Raw genomic sequence first — 22,104 nt, 5'->3', positions numbered from 1 at the left:
ATCCTGCTAAATGTTATTTATATGATATCACATTACTTCTGCAATGCATCAGACTGTGTTCTGATGACCTGAGCATAGTCCTAGCTGGTGCCAGATGAAATGATTTCCACGTATCAGACAAGTGCCAGAGGTAGCACCACTATTACTGGTTCTACACATGATGCTCACTTAGAGTCAGTGCATATGCCCCGCAAATAATGCGTAATAGATTTTTTTAACAGTTATTTTCTTTATTTTACTTCTCTTGTATTTCTGTTTGCTGTTGCTGAATGTTGTCATATGCTGTTTGCTTTCAGAAATGTTACTGGGTTTGGAAATTACTACTTCTTTCTTTTAAGATTATTATTTGTTCTGTTACTCAGGCACTTTCTTTGAATTTTTGTTCCAAATCCCATACGTGTTGATTTTGACATTTATCAGTCATCACAGCATAAGTGACTTTTAATTAGTGTTGCCGATTTAAAATCTGTGTAAGTAAACAAGTTGTGACTTTTTTTTTCTTTCATGTAAAACTGGCTTTTATTCACTATAAACGTGACACCCTTAATGTACAGCCAGAGGTTTTACAATCAGCAGTACAAATCTAAACAGTCCCATCTGCTGGAGATAGAGAGACATGCTGTCTTACAGAAGAGTTCATCCTATTTTTTTAGTTCATGTTTTCACATCACTGAATGGAAAAATCCAAACAAGACTATAATCAGCTTATGGAGTTGTTTAAAATCAAATGCTTCATTGATACTTTCTTATCGGGAATGCTAATTAAGATTGGATTCTATTTGCTAATTTATATCATTAGTGTATTTAAAATACAACATGATTTGTTTAAAGTGTCTACTTAGTGACATATTTCACTAACTCATGGTTTTGTGTTACTTTAACAGTAATTACTGTCATTTTTTTATTATGTATAAGGTAATAATGTCATTTGCTTTTAGTTTTTAATGTAGATTTTGGAATTTCTGCAGTTAATACCAATGATATGTCAAAACATACATCTGCTTTTTATTCTCTTCCTGTTTGTTGTTTTTTTTCTCTCTTTGGTTCTGCTTTGCCTTGGGTTATAAGTTCTGAGGGTCCAGGGTATGTTGTGGTATATTCATTCTGCTTCCTTTCTATAGCCTATTGTTTGTTGTACATAGCTGTGTAATTAGATTTTTTGCCTATTGCATACAGTGGTTGTTGTCATCTGCTAGATACCTTGTTTATAGCAGTGTAGTTTAGGTCTGTCTTGAAGCTGTGTAATTGTCCTATTTGTATCTTACCCGGTTTTGGAAAAAACTTTTTTGAACATTTGAGTTTCAATTTCTGAGATACAAGACATCTGGATAGTGTAGTACTAAACAAGTAAAACATTTTGACATTTCATAGAGTTTTGTATGGCACTAACAGGAGCATGTATTTCATTCTTCTGTTAGTGCATAATTTGCCTATGTGTCATGCAAACACTAGCATGCTGGGTTCTATGCAAAAGTTACTAAATATCTGTTTTATGATTATTAGTATTTTGGGACTCAGCCTCTTTAAACTGGCAGAGCCAAAACGACCATTAAAGCCAAGAAGAAAAGAAAGGAAGAAGGTCACAGCACAGAATTTATCAGATGGAGACATAAAACTCTTAGTGAACATCGTTAGAGCTTATGATATTCCAGTGAGAAAACAGGTGATGAGGTATGTTTAAATGCCTGTTTCCAGTACAGATTAATTTTCTGGTTTCTGCTGTTTTGAGGACAGCTGAAACTCATGTTGAAATTCAGACATGTGTGTTGTTTCTATCCTTATAATGAAAACATGTATTTATCTTTTTATTAATAATGATAAAGAACTGCTGTTTTGTAAGTTTGTAGAATAATGTGATTGTTTCTCAGTAACTGCTAAATTCAAGAAATATTTTACCAAAACCTGTATTCATCTGCTTGAGGAAAAAACTGTCTGAAAGGTAACTTATAGCTTTGACAACATTATAACTCTGGTAACAGTAATATCAGATTAATTATACCTTAAGCAAGCCTTCTAGATATACTCAGGGCAATTTTCATTCATAATTATGTTATTAAATACAAAAAAATCAAGTATTTAAAAATTCCGTTCTTCATCGTAGGATACTATATTTGCTTCCTGAGTGTAGCATGTTGGTCTCCTCCTTTGTGAACTGTTCATTTAAGTTAATCAACTGAGCCTGATTTGGCTCTGACTAATTTTAAAGGTGACCGTTACCTTCAGGCACATTAAGGCAATGCCTGCAACTGCATGATGCTGCATCATGTGGAGATACTGGGGTTCTGAACAGTCTGGTTCAGTTCCAGAAGCAATGTGTTAGTGAAGCTTTCTCTCTCTCTCTCTCCTAAAATGAATACACCTTACTTGGAGATATTTTCAAGCTGACCAGTTTCTGTGCATACAGTATTTAGTGTCCTCTGCTGTTTTGTCTCTTCGCTACAATAAAGATTCTGTTGGACTTCTCTAAAGACGTTCATTCTGATAAAAGAAATTCATATTAGAAACATGTTGGCAGGAAGGAAATTTCAATTCATGATCAGTATTACAAAACTAACTAAAAACCCCTCCCAGTCTTTTTGCATTATACAATACCTTATTTTGAGCTGCATTCTCCATGAATAGTTACTCTTTTATAATACCTACTGTGGTGTTATTACCAAAAATGTTATGTGGAAACACTATGAAAGTAAATGTATTAACATTTATTTCACTCATGGTTTGCCAATTGTGTAATATTCATATGGGTTTAATATTGTTGTAGAGGCCTTGCCTGAATACCATGAAGTCTGCACTGTTTATAAATTCTGTGGGGATTCATCTCCTTGAACTGAAAAACCTGTAGCTCAAGGAGATTGTAGGGGGGAGGCAAAAAGAAAAAAAGAAGCCTGGGATTGATAAGCTCTTCAGAAGAGAGCTTCCAGGCACAAAGCACTCTTTTGCAATGAGGCTTACAAGAGCTATACATTCACCACCCCTTTCTGGCATTCTTTTCATGTTATTTGATCAAATAAATATCTTTCCAAGGTTAAAGTCGTAACATAAAAATATCAGAAGTATTTCCAGAATTCTGAGTGGTTAATACAGAATGTAAGAGATTCCTATTTTGTAATGTGTTCTCTCTCTCCTTTCTTGCTCTTGTTGTTTCCTCGCACAGCAAACTACACCAGCCATCTAAATCTTCAAGGTCCTTTAATGAGCTGTTTGCAGCCTCTCCATCAGCTCAGAGCCCAGCTGATAGCCCAGACTGGGCATTCAACCAGGTATATTAGAAAACTAACATTTTCTTACTTGAAGTTATGAGCATTCCTCTTTTCCACAGACAGTAATGTTCACCATCAGAAAGATATCTTATTAGTGACGTTGGCTTGCCCGCTCCTTCATCTCCAGAAAAATAGTGAAGCTGCTAAAGGTTCAGAGAAGGGCAGTAAGGATGTCAGAAATAAAACGTGGCTACTGTACAGTGAAAAGTGGTAGGGCTTTTCAGCCAGAATAGCAGTAACTGTGAGTAAGGGAGGAGGAATATGGTAGAGGCATGAGTAATATAGAGACTGTGAATAAACATTGACTCTTTACTGGTTCTTTCAGTATGAGGGTGAGGGGTGCTCAAATGAAGCTGGTAGGAGTTAGGTTCAAAACAGACAGAAGGTTGTGATTCTTCATGCAGCAGTTTAGTAGGCACCCGGAGAAGTTGCTTACGTGTATTGCGGATTAAAGAGGTTTGCCAGTGTTGAAGTGGCTGTTGGACAAACATTTGGAAGAGTGATCTGTTGGGAGTTACTGAACAGAAAAATCATTACAGGCTTAGGAAAGTCCTTCATCTGAAAATGCTGAAGCCTGGAAGGAGTAATAGGAGAAGATACGTATGCCTGCTCTGTTCTGGCTCTTCTGTGTGTGCCTACTGCTGGCCATTTTCAGAGCCTGAGTTTTGAGCCCAGTGCATTCATAGTCTAAGCCAGCACAGCCATTCTTACGGCTGATATTGAAACTACGTTTACTTGCTATTGAGAATTAAATTCAGCATCCCTCTGAATGAAGAGGGAAGCCTTTCAGGGGGTTTTGCTGCTTTTCTTATGATTTTCCTTCAAAATTAGCTTTTTGAAATGTAGAAAAGATTCTGCCATATGCATTTGCATGTTAGTGAAATGCTCCATTAAGTCATTTTTAATCACATTTAGGGGTTTGTTGTGTGTAGTAGACGTTGTTTATCTGTAATAGGAGCCAGTTTCAGAGACAAACCAGGATTGTAGTGGTAGGCTCCTTGGATTACAGATAAGAGGGCACCAGTGTACTTTTTTCCACTGGTGTCTAGATCACATGTTCTGTTTCAGTTACCTTTGATTAGGTAGCCAGTAACTTTCCCAGTCTCAGGAGAAAATGTGGTTTTGCTGGTGTATATAAATATGTCAAATATTCTGAATACACATAACCATTTGGAAACACTGACATAGAAAATATTTTTTAAAGCTTCATAAATGCTTAGAAGCCTAGGAAACGCAATATTTAAGGTGTATTAAAGTTTTATTTGGTGTGGACCAGCCTGATCTCCACAAAGTATATGTTTATTTTCCTAAATACAATTTGTAAATAAATAATAAATGCAAATGTGTAATTTGATACGTTCTGATGAATTTTTATAAAGGTCTTTTTCCTTTGTTTTGATTCCTATTTATAGGTTTTAGTCCGTCCTTTTGTAGAAGTTTCTTTTCAGCGAACAGTCTGCCGGACAACAGCAGCAGAAGGTCCAAACCCCAACTGGAATGAGGAACTTGAGCTTCCATTTAGGTATGGCAAAATGAAACAAAATTATTTCTGAGTAATGATAATTTAGTTTGAGCATGCAGATTTATTCACATTTTCCTGCTCTGTTCAAATCACTTTTTTGGTTTATTTAACCTTTTCAGAGCTCCTAATGGTGACTACAGCACCCATAGTTTGCAGTCAGTGAAGGATGAAATCTTTATTAACGTTTTTGATGAAGTACTTCTTGATGCTGGAGAGGTGAGTTCATAACTGAATGACAGTGTATGTTACAGAGTATTACAAGCTTTTTGAAGTTGACAGAATAAGACTTCTCCATGTAATAGCTTTCACCCTCTTGTGCCTCTTTTTTTCCTCTGTTTTTTCATTCGTTATGATTTTATGACTCATCAATACTGCAATATTCTTAGAGGGAGCAATCTATAGTGTTAACCTTTGTATAAATTAATCTTGTACTATATAATCTACTGGTAGATTGAACATGTGTATGTAATCTGTTTTACTGATATTTAATGAGATTGGAGATACTAAAATTGAGAGGCAAAATATGAATTGTCATCTGAATTCTGTTCTTCCTAAACTTACCAGAATTTTTTACTAAATTCCAAATTAACAATTCCAGTTACTGTATTTTTTATTAACTATCTTTTTATGCTCTGTCTCATCCTTTTTTACAAGTTGTTTAATGAAAAAATAAAACAAACCAACATCTTTTGGTTGTATAGAATATTTTTTTGGAATGAGATAAAAATTGCAAGTCCTAGTAACAAGAAATTTTTGTTAGCTGTCAGTGTTGGCATAACTCCTTCCCCTGTTGAAACCTTGAAAGCTTTCCTAGTCAATTTAGCACACACAAAAATAGCAGCACTCAACATTCTTGAAAATATAACCCAAAAATAAATAATGCACACATTTCACCAAAAACAGAATTCTGTCCTAAAAGTGAAATGGTATTTGATGAAGCAGAAGGAAGAAAGATACAGTCTCGAAACTCAGATGTCACTCTAGCCATTAGAGATTATTTTATTTTTTTTAAATAACTTGTAGACAGATCATACTAGATTGGGAAATCCCCGATAGACAATACACATGACAACAATGCTTCCGTTCCACATGGTTTAATTAGATTTTCTTCCAATTTTGCCTTCTAAAGCTTTTTAAAATACTAGTAAAATATTTCATTAGAAGACCAGAGCTTGGTTTACTTTGTCTGAGAAGACTCTTGTGGACTTCTTGTCAGCTTTATGAGTTGTCCATCACAGGTTATACGTTACTTGAACCCTGAAGTGCAAGCGCATTGTATCATGGATAGTGATGTTCTCGTATTTGTTCAGCATCTGGCATGCTTGAAAGGCATGCAGAATAATCATTGCTGTACTAGTAATTGAACTGATATTTATAGTAAATTACTAAACCACAGAATTTTTATTAATGCCTTGATTAAATTGTTGATTGAATTAAAGGAAATGAAGCTGTCTTACAAAGTCTTATGTTGGGCAACTTTTTAATAGGATGATCATGAAAGAGGAAATGGAATCTGCACTCGTGTTGAGAGACGCTGGCTGGGATGTGTTAAGATTCCATTTACTACCGTATATTTTCAAACCAGGGTAAGTGTTAATACCTTGGAGTAAATATCTTAAAATATAAAACTACAGAATGGAAGGGGCAAATAATGAATGTCAGAATTAATGATGTTCTCTGTACTTGTTATTTTTATGGAATTGTTTGCAAATGTTTTTTGAAACATGTTTTTTGTCAAATTTGGTGAGTATTTGTCAGTAAGTTCAACATTTTGAAGGGAGAAGAGGTAAACGAATGTACTTCTACACTGACAATGCAGCCTGGCTTCCTTCAGTAATGAGGTTAGAAGTGCAAATTCTTTCAATGGTTTTGTCAGGAACTTTTGAGATCTCTGGTATTGCAAAGCCTAGATAGATGAACTAGGAATAGGAATATCACCTAGATAGGTGATAAGAAACCTGACCTAACTTCTTTTTTCACAGATTTTTACCTTTGCCTCTCCCAGTCCCTTCTTTTTTCCATTTTTAGAACTTTTCAAGAGAAGCTTTCTTCAAGAGAAATCAATAGTTAGTCATGGGAGTAATAGTAAAACATGCAGTTCTTTGTATCAGAAAGGCATATTTTTGTCCATCCTGGACTCGGGACTCATTTTTTCATATCAAAAATCTTATTGTATTATTATTTTTCTGCAGGGCAGTTGCTTTCATGTGTAGATCAAATCATATGACAAAAGTCTCAGTGTCTTTCTTCATGAAGTTTCTGACATCAGTTGCATACCTAATGACACATTAATTTGCTCTTCTCTGGCTATATGGGGCACTTCTCAGAACTGTAAGGGCTTTAAGACATACTGTGAGCCTCCTGGATTCTTTGGGTGGAGGATAAGTCTGTAGGAATCTTAATTTAAGTGCAGTGCTTGGAGTTCAGAGTGGTTTTCTTGGGCTTTCCATTTGCAAGGCATGACTGAACATAATTGTCACGGGATTCAAGAAAACATGGGGTTCTTGTTGCTGAGAAACTGTGGACCGTGTATGATTAACCAGTGGTAGTCCACTTGCTTCTGCTAGATCATTAATAATATGCTATCTTCATCTTGGGAGGTTAATCAATGAATTCAGGTGTTTGAGGGTTGCGGTGCCCTGTAGAATGAAGCTTTCATTGACTTCAAAGGAAATGTAAATAGTAAGAAGGTCTAGCTGCCTTTTCATGAATCTTTGGCCATCCTGTGCAGACAATGTCACATAATTTGACCACTGTTGTTATAGGTCAACAAGTCAACAAACAAGAAAGAACAAGATACTTTACACTATTTTTAGGGAAATGTGCCATGCTGAGTGCATTAAATTCACCTGAGAAGTGTGTCTGCTCACAGTCCTGAGAGACTTATTGGGCAGATTTAGATATTTTGACAGGCTACTTACCACTATGTAGCGAAGGACACAGCCTATAATCCACCTTTGAGGATTACCAGTACTAACATCAACCTCTGTTCTTCACAATTCTTGTTGGTGTATCAGTCTTTCTGTTGTGGAACCATAGTAGCTCCAGGATTCCTGTCCGATGCACTCTTGGCTCTCTTGGAGGAGGTGCTGAAATTTGTGATTCCCTAAGCACGGTGCAAGTGCCCGCAAGGATCTTCCCGGCATTAGAGATTCTTTTCATTTGAACAGGATTTCTTACTGAATTTGAAAACCCCTGGTCAGTCCAGTGATTATATCAAGGTGCATCTAGCAATTAAATTTCAGTAGCAAATGAAGCATTTCTTCATCCTGTTCTATGCTGCAGCAGGAATTCTGTATTTGGAGTTTTCTCCTCATCAAAACTTAATTTTATTCTTAAACGTTTGATGAGCCAGCCCAGTGAGTCATCTGTTCATCTCTCACATCCACTGAAGATACCCTTCCTGATGGCAGTTACCTGAATTCTGCCCAAATCAGGCAGTTAATCTGCTCACTTTAAGAGAAAAGTTATGTACTTTCACTGTTGAGACTCGTATGCCTGAGCAAGTCTGGGGCATGCCATCTCTTGCCTGACAACCTTTCAGAAAGACTTGCCTTCCATTTGTCATGGCAGAGGGAGGTGCAACGGGCTGGTGAGTCTATCGGAGCACCCTTCCCTGAGGAAGCTGGCTGAATGGGCCCAGTTCCAGTTGCACCCAAGAAATGTCAGCAGGTTCTGCATGGAAGGGCGTCCATTTGTGAGATGCTGGAGCATCATTCCCACACCACTCGAACGTAGGCAAAAACCTGTTGCTGTGATGCTTCTTTCAGAAGCATAGTCCTGCAACTTTTGCTTTGCCACTTTGTCAATTTTGCCAGTAAATAGGGCCACACGGAGATTGCTGTTTGAAAGGAAAACAGTGGAAGGCTAGCACTCCTTCTTTCTCTAAGAATTAGTGTGTATGATTTCCATTTCATTAAATACTGGTGTCTGTAATATGCAAGAGACTGAAATCCAGTTGTAATTAATACATTTAACAAGATGCCTCATATTTCCCCACTGTTAATCAGTATATATGTCATATTCTCTCATTTTATTGTTTTGTAATTCAGAGTAATAAAGAAATCAAAGGAATGAAATATTTTAATACAAGTAGCAAATGTATTTGAGAAGGAATCTTGCTTTTTTGCTTCTAATAAGGGGTATTTGTATATTTTGTAGATTGATGGTACATTTAAGGTGAATATTCCTCCAGTCCTCCTTGGCTACAGCAAAGAAAAGAACCTGGGAATCGAGAGAGGTTATGATTCTGTGCGAAATCTGAGTGAGGGCTCATATATAACACTGTTCATTACCATTGAACCACAGCTCATTCCTGGAGAGCCAGTCAGAGAGAAGGTAACTAATCAGTAATTCATCATATTCTTGCTTTTTGTTTCCAGTAGTGCAGTCCTTGAGATGCATATAAACAGGTATGCTTAGTGTACCAAAGGACATGAATACAAGTACAGAAGGACATTAATACAAATTCTGAGTGTTTTACTTCATTATTTCTTTTAGCTCAGTTCAATTTAATTGGATGTACCATTAAGTTAGATGGATACTTAATGCATAAGAAGTAACTTTCACCAGGATATCTAGTTCCAGTATAACAGAAAGCAAATTTGCATTCATTATCTGTGAGCATATAATTTTCCCATTTTATTCTGTGAACAATAAAGTATTCATGTAAGTATTGGTGAACAGTGAATAAAAACGAGGTGGCAGGTGCAAACACAGTATTTTCTTGCTTCTATGTTTATACTATTCAAATGCAGCATTTATTATTTATGGTTTCATGCATCCCTCCAGATCTTGAAGATAATTATTTCTAAATAGAATCTCTTTTTTTTTTTTTTTTTTTCAGTTAGTTTACATTACCATAAGTGCCTTACACTAACAACAATGTGTAGTTAAAATGCATACACTGCTTGCTATTCTGCATAACATTATGTAGTGATTTTGAGATCCATTCAGCAAAGATGTATGTTTTTCATGCACAAACAGCAGCGGTTCATTCTTTTCCAATTCAGAATAAATATAAAATTGCACGATGTGTTCTAATAACCCTTTTTCCTGTTAAATTATGGACTTGGAAACTACCAAGTCCTATGTTTCTTGCTCTCATGCAATACTGTGGCAATTGTTACTATTCAGTACTGTTGAAAATAAAGAAAATAAATTACATTCATGGATACCTTTAAAAGTGAATTAGTTTGAATTATAAGTTTATTATGAGGACTTGAAACTGTAAATATAAACTTAACAGCCTTGAAGCACCTTTAATAGATGAGACCTTACTCAAGAGTTTCATAGTCTTCATTTTCACATACAGTAGTTAGTTTCTGGGGAAAAGATATACTGAATTTGTAAGGAAACAGATCTCTGTTTATAGAAAGACCTGTCTCCAGTAGTGATTCAAGAGAAAAATCATAGAAAATCAAATAAGGGGTTAGATTATTATAATATATATTAGAATATTAAAATATTATGGACTATATGTTGCAAATGTTGACCTCTTTAAATAATGAACAAAGTTCAGATTTTCTTGCATACATGCAGTTCGATGCTTAGTTATGAAAAGGTTGTGTGTTATATTAATGCTTAGTAAAATGGTGCAGTTTGGTAGCTAAATTTAGAATTTATCTGAACACTTCAGAGGGGAAAATACAGTCTATTTTATTAAAGTCATAGACCTTCCTGATGTAAGTTCTCTTCCGTTTCAACTATGAAGACAGGAGCTAACTGCCCCTTGCCAAAACTCAGACATAAAGAACTGGAAAGAGACTGAGGTACTTTCCATTCTGAAGATGCAGCAAAGAATCAAAGCACAGTAAATCCCAACACAGGAAATTAATCCTGTTGTTAAGTAACAAGAAATACTACATGTCAAAGCTTCTCCTCACAAGGAGCCACACTGAGAAGACAAGGGGCAGTGGGTACAAGTTGCAGCTGGAGAAGTTTTATCTCAATATAAGAAAGAAATATTTTACAGCAAGAGCAATTATTCACTCAAACAATCTCCCCAGGGACATGGTAGAATCCTTGTCACTGGAGGTTTTCAAGATGCTATTGGACAGGGTGCTAAATAATCTCATCTAGGCTCCCTTTCCCACAAAATGCTGGACCTTTCGAGCTCCTTTCTGTAATTCGACCTGGGCTGTTCTGTAATTCCATGAAAGCTAAACCATACCACAAAATATGCATTGGCACTGAAGCATGTTCAAAGTAAAACCAGGAATAAGGAAAATCTTGCTGAGGTAAGAAAACTGTTGGCACAGAAGACCTTTTCTCTAAAATCTGAAGAACAATGGAAAAAACAGTTGTGATGAATAAATCAACAGGAACTTTGCCAGATTTTTGTTCACTCTGAATTAGAGATTTTTCTAATCCTATGAAAATTTTACTTAGCAGCAGATGATTTATTTACCTTGGATAGTAAGCCAAACCAAATTATTTCTTCAGCAAACATTGGATTATTTGAAAATTGTGTACATTTCTTTCAAAGCAATATAGATAGAAAACAATAAAATATAATTTCATGTTAGAGGAAACTAAGTAAAGCAGGACCAAATTCATTAAGAGACTGTTCTATCTTAGGTAATCAGTATATAAAAACACTACTAAAGTGACATGTGCTTAACTGTGACACTCACCGTGACTGAAAAAGTTATAATTCTGTGCTGCAACTCCCCAAATGCAACAGATATACTACTTACAGAAAGTGTTTGGCATAAAATGACAAAAATTAACTAAATATTTTGCTGTCCTTTGTTGCTATTACTAGCCATTCCTGCTGCAGTTGTTTGAAATATTCTTGTACTGGTTTAGGATGCTAAGCTTAGTTTTAGTTTAATTTTATGATACTTTTTTTGTTTGCTTACCTATTTTTCCTCTCTTTCCTGCTGTCCCTCCTGAATCTCTATATAGATGAATGAAATGCTTAAGAAGGTACAATATTAATAAATTAAATCGAGAGTATGTTGTTCCCTGTTTAAGATTTAGCTTGGTTTTGTGCTATTCAGCAATCTTTTTGCACTTTGCAGTACTTGACTCTGACATAGTAGCTGTTTATTTGTCAGCAATGCTTGCAGTGAATTACTACATTTAAATTTACAAAATGCTAGAGGCTGTACATTTCAGCTGTTAATTACGGTTGAGAAGAATCACCAATGTCTGCCTTCTCTGCTAGACTTTGAGGTCTAGCTACAGGGCAGTGCCGAGCTGTTCCACCTCTGGTTAGTTTGAGAAGAGGGTAAAAAAAAAATGACAAAAAGTGGTGTATTTTGAACAAAAATATTGTGAAGGATGAGCTTTTATTCTCAGCATCACCAGAATATACACAAGGGATTCTAAGGAGATTAAAAAAAACTCTTTTGACTGATCCCAATACCTTTAAGAGATGACATCTTAAGTGACATATGAGTAAATAATTGTCATTGTTATATAATTAATATGTGATTTTTGAGGCCCAGACTTCCTTTTGGAAAATCTCATCTAAAAACATGAGAATTTTCTGACAACTGAATTATAAGGATCCGTCTAAAAATTACTTGGAACTTCTCTTCAAATATGTTGGCATTGTGCAAGGTTGTTGCAGTTGTTCATATAAGAATTACTAAATTGTTATTTATGTAAGAATTACTGGGATTTTGTGAATAACCTCAATTGTGGCTTTGGAGTGCTATGTGAATAGCACACAGGACTGGTACCTAACCATAATTGTCTACCTTTGAATTAATATGTGGTGTTACACACGCATCCCTGCAGTTTCACTTGGCCATAACTTTTACTATGTTTTCAGTGCTTTAATAAAGACAGCTTGTAGGTACAGGTGATTATGTGCATTCATAAGTAAATGCAAATTGCTTGGTTTTCCATTACCTTGACCTTTCTTACGTGTCTGAGAGCTGAAGTATCTATTCCAAGGCAAGTTCAAAGTGCTATTAGGAAAGAATTTTACACTGAAATAAGGCCAAATACAGTAAAGACTTAAGCCCAAACTATAAATAAACTTATTTTTGTATAAATTCTACTGTCTTTTGAAGTTTGATACCCAAGAAGATGAGAAATTGCTCCAGGCAGCAGAAAAGTATGAAGCTGAATGTACATCAATGTTTCCAAGCCGCCAATGCTTAACAACAGTGATTGACCTCAGTGGGAAGACAGTTTTTATTACCAGATATATCAAACCTCTGAATCCACCACAGGAGCTTCTTGATGCTGTCCCAAATAGTTCTCAAACAGCAGCAGTAAGTACTTTAGAAAAGATAGTGAAGTTTCTGGGATATCGATTTCAGAACGTGTGTTTGCACGTGCATGTGCCCATGCATATGCATGTAGGCACATACCATTTTTATGTGTCTGCTGTATGGCTATGCTTTTTCTAAAGGAAAAAACTGGAGATACAAAATAAAGCAGTAATGACTTACATGTGATACACACTAATTCTATCCGTAATGATGCTGGAAAAGGGTATCTGCCCTCTCTGGAAAAAAATAGGTATATTAATGAGTATTGTCCTTTAAAAAAAGAGTTACACCAAACCTCAATGGGAGTAAATCATCAGTCTTTGCTGCAAGTTCTAAAATGAGCTAGGTGCTACACTAATGAGGTTAGTCAGTGTTTTGTCACTGATACCTGTGGAAACAGCAACATGTTTCACATCTGGTATAATACTACTACTCTTAGATTTGTCTGTCATGAAACAAAGGAGAGACTTGCTCTGTTTTGTTTTCTTGCAGGAATTGGTGGCTCGATACGTTGCTTTGATTCCTTTTTTGCCAGACAGTGTGTCATTTGCTGGAATTTGTGATTTATGGAGTACGTCAGACGTAAGTAATGCATTAAACAGAAGTTCTTTATCCTCTTGAATATGATGTAACATCCTAGCAGCCCCTGCTTTCAGGGAGAGATTGTACTAAATGAGCTCCTGAGGTCCCTTCAGACCTAAATTATCCTGTGATTCTATTATTGTGAGGACTGTGTTTCTTTATGAGCCATTTATTTCAAAGAATGAGGACCAAAGCTTGAGAAAAGTTGTTAATCCTGATCTTTGATAGCTTGCAGATTATTCACCCTAAGAATGCTTAGGGTTTTAAGCTTTTCCTGTTGTTTTTCAGTTATAAAACAATCTAAAATGGCTAGTCATGCACAAGTGAAAGGATGCTAACTGATGGAGACTTTAAAACTAGACTTAAAATGTATCATTGTAGTTCCAAGAAACTACAGAAAAAAACATTGCATGTAATGTCAGCAAAAATAATGGGATATTTAGCTTTCTCCATCACATAGAAATAAATCCTGTCATCTATAGAGTAACAGCAGACATTAAGTTAATCACAGTTTTTTACCATCTCAGAACTTTTCTGCAAAATTCAGAATAACTCAAAAGACAAAGACCCTGGTTCCTGTGGTAAAGTCTCAGATCTGCATCATGTATCTTCACAGCATTCACTCTTCATCCTGCATGTTGAAGCATTGCCTGATAAACAAAAAAGATCAGTTGCAAAGATCTGAGAGGACTCTTGCTTCAGAAGTGTTAAGGAACATTATTAAATGTTGTCAGTTGAAAACACAGTTGATAACTGCATAGAAAGACTTTTTTCTTTTTTTTTTTTTAACCTTAATTAGCAATTTCTTTATCTTCTGGCGGGAGATGAAGAAGAACATGCTGTGCTCTTGTGTAATTATTTTCTTGGTATGGGGAAAAAAGCCTGGCTTATCATTGGAAATGCTATTCCTGAGGTAAGAGGATTTCTTCATTTGGTCTGTATATTAACTTTTATTCTGTGAAGTCTTTGGTTCCCAGCAGTGGGGTAGAATTTTTTCTTGCTGGCACGTATTTCCAGGAAGTTATCTTCACATTGGTTCTGCTGGAACTGATTCTTTTCAGAGAGAAGGAAAAAAAAAATAAATTGAAAGTATATCTTAGTGTGAGTGTCATCTGGTTTTTTTCCTGGAGCCATGTTTTTACAGTTAATCTGGTTGTAGCTGTCATCCTCATAGTATACTACCAAGCATCTGTAAACCTGGACTGGACTTGAGCTTGTATACATGGTGTATCCAGGTAATGGAGACAGTCCATTCACAGTGTCGCAGTTGTGGATACACAGACTGTGACAGCGTTTGGGTGGGATTGGGTAAAGGTTGAGAGGTGGCAGGAGAGGATTCTTACTCTCTCCAGCTGATGGCAAAGGTGCAGCTGGAGCAATGACAGATTTGTTCAGGCTCGACAAGGCAATCTTCATCTGCCTCCTGTGACGCAGGCAGGCTATGCAGTTTGCTTTCCCTTGGACTGCTATGTACCCGGTCATTGCTGTGAGCCTGCTGTGGCAGCAATCCATCTTAGACTGGCTAAGAACTAAAACATTTCGATGTTTTGCCTCTTTGGAGATGCATTTGTTGTCAGGGAAGCACTTAGATTTCCAAGTAACTGGTACCGCTTTTTTCAAAGAGATGGCAAGGCTGTTTATAATGCAAATTTCCACCATTAGTATCTCAAATGAAACACATGTGAAAGTTTTGCTGAACAGAATTTTGGTAAAAATCTGGTCCAAACTAGTCTCTTCAGCACATTCTGAGGTACCACAGTGGCAGGAACAGGTACTCAGGTAGATTCCTTCCACTCAAAAATCAGATGGAGATTGTAGTACTTCAAGCATTCAATTTATGCATGCTGTCAGAAGGGGGATTATTCCAGGTATTTCAAGGTACCTGGAAAATGTAGGAGGTAACAGGAAAATAGGTGACCGATTTAGGGATTCCTGTTAGAGAATATAAAGAGAGAGCTGGGAAGTTCCTTATGAGGGAAGGCTGATGGATGGATGAGGCACAAATTGCGCTGCCTAGGCAGCAGTCCTTCAACCCATAGGTTGCCCGTGGATAAGAGCTGTGGCAGTAGCCAAGCAGGACATGCTGATACTGAAGTGGCATACATTAAACATGCCTGTATGTGGAATTCTGTATCAGTTTGCAGCTGAACCACCTCGACTTTCAGGAATGGCTGGGGGCTGTGTCATTGCCATGTAAGACACAGAGAGCACATTATTGTGTGTTAGTTGGTTGAATTGTAATGAACCTGTAAATTCTTCCAGTCAGTTTGCCCCAAAAAGTACTATTCATCTCACTAGTAAAAATGTTACATTCCAAACAATGCAAAGCATACTGTCTTTGTAGCCAGTTCTAAACCATCTTTCTCATACTTTTTTTTTTTATTTCTTCCTAGGGACCAACTGCATATGTATTAACTTTGGAACAAAGCCAATATGTAATCTGGAATCCCAGTACTGGATGTTTTTATGGGCAGTATGATACTTTCTGCCCCTTACAAAATGTGTACTGTCTGATCAGCTGTGATAATGTAAGTGTACCTAGTCTTGTCGCAGTTCTATACACTAAGAGCTGGTAACTTGGTATTTTTCTTTACCTTATACATGATTCGTTCATTAATGTAACTATGTTTAGGCTGTCATGTTAGTGATTTTATTTAATCTTAAGTATGCTTTTCAGCTACTTTAAATACTTAAATTAAGAAAGATTTCTTTTTTAAGCAGCATTTAGGTGGATCATGATTCTCATTTGTAATAGTTTTCATTACTGGGTTCTACTTACCTATTTTCCAACTTGGATAGCCTAAGTTTATCACTGTTTAGCTGAGGCATAGTAATTCAGCAAAGCTAATAGTTACATTTAATCTGCAAACTGAAAAATGAAGCACACTGGAAGTGGTCACTTGAGTTGCATACGTAACGGAAGGCACAGCCCTGAATGGTTCAGTGTGCAGAACACAGAGCTGGCACTACAAGGCACAAAAACCGCATTGATTTTCTGCCTGGTGTTAAGTCCTCCTATTTATCTGCGATAAAATACAAGTAATACTAGTGCACGTTCACGCGATATTATTCATTGTGCGGCTGGAAACCCTCTGTGAGACAGCACGGGGGGAGAGGAGAGAAGGTGTTGTAAGAGCCGCACAGCTCTGGGCAGGTGAATCAAAAGCCACAGAACTGGGCACAGCTGCAGCAGAAACCCTGGGCAGGTTCCTGACTTGGCTGGAAGCAAACCCTCACAGCTTCTGGGGCCCTGACAGCAAGGCAGAGACGTGGGAAAGATCGAAGGCGAGTTTAAAACCAGAGTGAAAAGAAAGAGAACCCTAGGTTTTATTTGAATGAACTGGAAGTTAAGTTTAGACGTTTATGCCTCAGGGTTTTTTTGAAACACTATAAGGAAACAGTGAGTCAGGCTTGCATTTTGTACTGAAACACAGCAAACGTTATTTTCTGTGTTGAAAACATACCTGGAAAAGTAATTTGAAGTGTCATACATTGTAAGTTTTGGTTTTCGGTCTTCTGGCGTTTTATTCTAAACACAAATCCTGACTTTGGATGAGAATTTAATATTCTAAAGTATATTTATTTTTAAAGTGTCAGTTCTGTCATTGAAAGCATTCTGGGAAACGGTTGAGTTGGTTTGGGTGGGTGGTTTTGGTGGGGGTTTTTTTGTAGTACTAAACTTACAGTTAAGAAAAACATAATCTAATGGCTGGAAGAAGCAACTAAAGACTTCTGCACTGACAAGCTTATCAGCTAACCTAGAACTACAGAGCTCAACCATGTCTTTCAAGGCAACACATTCCAGTCTAGATGTGACTCTGAGCAGGTGTGCTGCTAGCAGAGTGATAGCACTTCATTCATATCCAACCCCGGAAAAAACAGCTATGTTGTGTCACATAGGCTGTATGCAGAACGATCAGTTACAAAAGGTCACTATTAATTGGTACATTTTTCAGCCTTAGCAGTAGTTATTTAAAGGTTGTTTTGAACAAGAAGCCTACAATGCTTGCATGCTTCAGACTAAGATCAAACACAAACCAAACTGAACGTCTGTAAAGAAGGGGCATGCAAGAAATAGGTTCCTCTTGATGATAAAACACATGGAGGAGCCATGTGTATTTGCAATAGCTGCTTATATTCTGCATTGTAAGACTGAAATAGCAGCGGTGCTGGAGGTGCAGCAGGCCACCAGGTATCACAGCTGCACAGCGCTGGGCTGGTAGAAGAATTTTGCCAGAATTCAGAAAATACTTGTGTAGCAACCCAGAGGGGTGTAAGTGCAGCTCCGGACAGCTGAAGAAACTCTAGAGTATATGGTAACCCAACACTGTGCAATGATGAAGCGATGGTAAAGGCAGAAAGTTCCTGAAATCATAAAAACTGCCATGGTGCACAGTAGATGAGGCACTGAGAAGGAGATACAGGAGAACAAGATTCAGCTGGAAGAGTTGCCAACTGCAGACGGTACTTCTGTTCATACCCTGGTCTCCACCCGTACTCAGAAGCACAAGGCCAGCAGCATCCCTTTTGATGCAAGAATGCAGAAGTTGCACATCAGCTGTGACTATACAAGATTGCCTTGTTCCACATCAACTCATACTGGTAGTTGCCACAGGTCAAGATTATATAGTATTGTACTGCCGTGGAAGTGGAATGTGTGCCATAGCTGAGATTATATATGCCGATGGTTAAAACATACTTGCTTTCTTGTAGATTTGGTTTAATATGCAAGAGTATGATGCCCCAGTACGGATAAATTTTGACATCAGCAGAACAAAACACTGGAAGTCTTTCTTTTCAAGAAGCTTGCCATACCCTGGTCTCCACAGTGTTCAGGTACTAATGGATCCATTACCAAGTCATTTTGAGAGGTTGAGAGATCACAGACTTAGTATAAAGAAGCAGAGACTTAAGTTCTTTGGACGTCTGTGGTAAAAAATATTTATGTAATAGCATTGGATTTAAAAAAATTTTCCCAGGTATTCCTTAAAAAAAAAACCAAAAAAACCCCCAAATACTTTGCAGTATTCATTTTTATACAGATTGAATGCACAGCTGTTGTCCTCTCACTATTCATGTAAGAGTAAGACCTCAGGACAACAGTGAAGTAAATAGGACAAATCTTTAACACAAGCATACCTAAAGTAGTAGCTTGGTACTATAAAGGAAATGCCAACTTTTATCTTACAGCCAGAAAGGCGTTATTTCAAGCTGTATGCACATTCTTAGTAAACAAACAGTAATTTTTCTAGTTCATCACAGCTATAAGCAGTTGAAGTTTACCAGGGAAAAAAACCCAAACCACAGCACGATACACAAACATCTAGTTAATGTTTTATCATGTCTCTACTAAATCTGTTATTTTAGCATAATTGTGAACTCATGCAAGTACCATCATGCAAGTACGTAACTTTAGTTATGTTGTACAGCTAGAAAAGATTGCACATTTTAATATTTGTTTTATTTGTTGCAAGCCTGAAGAATTGGTTTATCAGCATTCAGACAAGGCTGCTGCAGTGGAACTACAAGCCAGGTAATTCTATCTCCAGAACAAATGCTGTCAGTACTGATCACTCGAGGTATGAATATGCTCCATCCTAAGAACCTGCTCTGAATGCTAGGAATTGGGGGACAGCCTAAAAAAAACCCCCAAAAAATCAGGAGCTGTAGTTCATAGGACTTTCTTTAATTCTCTGTAATAAAAGACTGCCAGATAGAACGAACTGATGAATCATTGCTTTACCATTTCTTAATAAGCAAAATGCTGGAGAGGGATGAGAGGAGAGGGTGTAACCTGAGATTGGTTGTAAGCCCCTGGCCTCTCATTCTGCTGCTGACCATGCAGGCACCATATAGCTATGTCAGCATTGCTTTTTGGTAGCGGTAAATTAACTGAGGTCATTTCTGTGCCCCCATAATCTATACTAAGTGCATTAATGGAGATCAGTTCAGATGCCCAGTTAAATACTAGGACTGTAATAATCAGTCTCTTTATTGCAGAATTGAAAAAATATTAAAAGAGAAGATTATGGAATGGAGACCAAGGCACCTAACTCGTTGGAACAGATACTGCACCTCTACCTTACGTAACTTTTTGCCGCTGCTGGAACAAAACCAAGGCAAAAATGTAGAAGACGACCATCAGGCAGAGCTCCAAAAGCAGCTAGGAGATTACAGGGTACAGTTGTGAACATGTATGTCTTGTGCATAGAACTAGGATTCTAATCTAAATCCCTAGGATTTAGTATCACAGCTCTGTGATACAGAAGAGCATCCTAGGCTACTTATTTCCTCTACTACCAAAAAAACACAAGAGTTTTTATACCAAAGATAAACCAATGTAACATTTACAAAGTGAAGGAGTGAGAATATTTTATTTCATTTGTAGATGTTGAAGATAAAAACTTTGGTGAACATAAAGCTAAGAATGTGAAGATAAACTGGCTGCACTGGTCTTGCAGTATTGCTGTAACACAACAGTCACTACTTCCAACGCACAGAAGTGCAGTCTCCTAGCACTGGCTGCTTACGGGTTGATTGGTGCATTAGCTCTCAGGGCTGGTCAGCAAGAACCTGGCACTCATGCCAAGTAGTGCTACACAGTCTACTTACAGGTGTAAGAGCCCACACTTCAGTTCTCTGCTCTCTGCTCCACTCTATTTAAAAGACAGATTACTTAAGTGTTCCCTGCAGCCACCAGTGTACTCCTCTGTTCTTCCTCCAGGCTATTGTCAAGGTTAGGTCCTTCTGCTCTTCTGGTAAAACACACAAGGTGGCAATACTGTACACAACTATAGCAACACTCAAAGTGAGCTGAGGTTTCCGTTCCTGTTGAACTTAGCGTATGGGCAGGAGACATTTGCCACCTCAAATCCCTAGCCAGTGCAGACAGGAAAACACAATGAATAAGACCAGTTAACAGCATAACTTTGCTGCTTTTCTGCCTCTTATGTGTTCATTAATGTAACTTTATTTTAGTTGATTTCTAAACACCTTTACTCCAAACTTAACCCAGACCAAAGAGGAAAAGTGTCAGAAGCTTGCCTGAAGTATATGAGATCAGGAGGTGGTATTACAATACAAAATATGCTTTTTTTTATTGCATCTCCCCAGGCCAGCAATAGAAAAAGATAAATTTACATGCACAGTAAACCAGATTTTTAAAACTAGATATTTGTTCAGGTGCCTTTACTTTTTCTTACCTTATGTGTTTTTCCCTTTTCCGCAGGTCTCCGGATTTCCTATTCATATGCCATTTTCTGAAGTAAGACCTTTAATAGAAGCTGTACACAGCACTGGAGTTCATACAATTGATATTTCCAATGTTGAATTTGCTCTAGCCGTGTATATTCATGCTTATCCCCAAAATATTCTCTCTGTATGGATTTATGTTGCTTCACTTGTTCGAAATAGGTAGTATAGACTAGTCAGAATACCTGAAGAAATTTGCTTATGTAGGGGTAAATATAACAGATTTCTCCCACTGCTGCTTTGAGGTAGCCCAAGGATTTTAAAAACCACGTGACAACCTGATTTTTAGTAGCTGCAAACACATGAGCTTTAGTCACCCTGCAACCACTGAAGATAATAACGTATTACTGTTAAGGAAGAGACTGACAGCTTAAAGTTCCAGTACTAATAGGTGGGGTTTATACACTATTTTAAAGCTCCCCGTGGCACATGTCACTCCTAAAAGCATTACATGTGTCCAGTGTGATGGTGATACAGTGACAGTGCAGAGTAAAACGGTAGAGTTCAGCCGCCTTATCTTCAGGTGAAAGCTGGTTCCTGGAATTGTGCCTTGAAGACTATGTTTTTAGCTAGTCACTTTATTTTACCTACAGACCTTCTTCAAAGACACTGGCAAATACAAATACTTAACAGTTTTCCAGTACCTTAATTCCTGAATCAAGATCAGGACTGTTTATCCATAAACAAATTTTATGCACCAAGGAGCCGTCAAGTGAAGGCCATACTTCAATTTTTAAGAGGCTTCTTCATCTGCTATTCTATGCTTAGCATCTGTATAATGCTAGCACCATTTAGAGGTGTAAAACAATGTTTTCTTTAGAAGTTAAAGACAAAAGTATTTAATAAATATTTATACCAAAACTTAAGTGGAGGCAAATTCATTTTATAGAAGACTTCAAACCACTTTAAGGATTTCATACTCCATCTGCAAGTTACCCTAGTAAAAGATTATTGAAAGAACAGCTTAGTACAAATCAAATTTGCATATTAGTATGAAAATAGTGGTGTTAACTGTTAATATCGATATAAATACACTGCATTTACTGCAGTTATCTTGCTAATCAAACTCTTTCAAGTGAAAGTGATCGTGTGGTGAGCTTAGGAAGAACAAGCATCAGAATTTACCAAAGTTAAGATTATTCTTGAGCTTAACTCCAAACCAGATTCAGTCCAATGAATTCTAGAACCAAAACCTTTGGCTTAGAGCCTAGGGTTGTTGCCACAGGTTCCGCTCTGTAAACCTCCAGCAGAAAGGAGT

General features: G+C 37.2%; 1 protein-coding gene across 3 annotated transcripts in view; it reads left to right on the top strand.

The window, feature by feature from the left end:
• CC2D2A (coiled-coil and C2 domain containing 2A) overlaps positions 1 to 21,712 on the top strand; it is a 64,237-nt gene extending 42,525 nt beyond the window's left edge. For 2 of the 3 annotated variants that reach the window (XM_056334856.1, XM_056334876.1), the window contains 15 exons: positions 1,504 to 1,671; positions 3,155 to 3,260; positions 4,673 to 4,782; positions 4,902 to 4,998; positions 6,270 to 6,368; positions 8,944 to 9,120; positions 11,692 to 11,712; positions 12,810 to 13,013; positions 13,506 to 13,595; positions 14,395 to 14,508; positions 15,989 to 16,123; positions 18,309 to 18,431; positions 19,070 to 19,128; positions 19,596 to 19,773; positions 20,824 to 21,712. In XM_056334856.1, coding sequence (XP_056190831.1) covers positions 1,504 to 1,671; positions 3,155 to 3,260; positions 4,673 to 4,782; positions 4,902 to 4,998; positions 6,270 to 6,368; positions 8,944 to 9,120; positions 11,692 to 11,712; positions 12,810 to 13,013; positions 13,506 to 13,595; positions 14,395 to 14,508; positions 15,989 to 16,123; positions 18,309 to 18,431; positions 19,070 to 19,128; positions 19,596 to 19,773; positions 20,824 to 21,012 — 1,870 coding nt within the window. In that variant the 3' untranslated portion in view covers positions 21,013 to 21,712. The remainder of the gene's footprint in view (positions 1 to 1,503; positions 1,672 to 3,154; positions 3,261 to 4,672; positions 4,783 to 4,901; positions 4,999 to 6,269; positions 6,369 to 8,943; positions 9,121 to 11,691; positions 11,713 to 12,809; positions 13,014 to 13,505; positions 13,596 to 14,394; positions 14,509 to 15,988; positions 16,124 to 18,308; positions 18,432 to 19,069; positions 19,129 to 19,595; positions 19,774 to 20,823) is intronic. The other variant, XM_056334866.1, reaches the window with a different exon arrangement.
• Positions 21,713 to 22,104: the final 392 nt, after the last annotated feature.

The sequence above is a fragment of the Falco biarmicus genome, chromosome 1, assembly GCF_023638135.1.
Source record: "Falco biarmicus isolate bFalBia1 chromosome 1, bFalBia1.pri, whole genome shotgun sequence".
NCBI classification, from domain to species: domain Eukaryota; kingdom Metazoa; phylum Chordata; class Aves; order Falconiformes; family Falconidae; genus Falco; species Falco biarmicus.
Note: the sequence above shows the minus strand (reverse complement) of the source record. Positions and strands in the feature narration are given on the sequence as shown.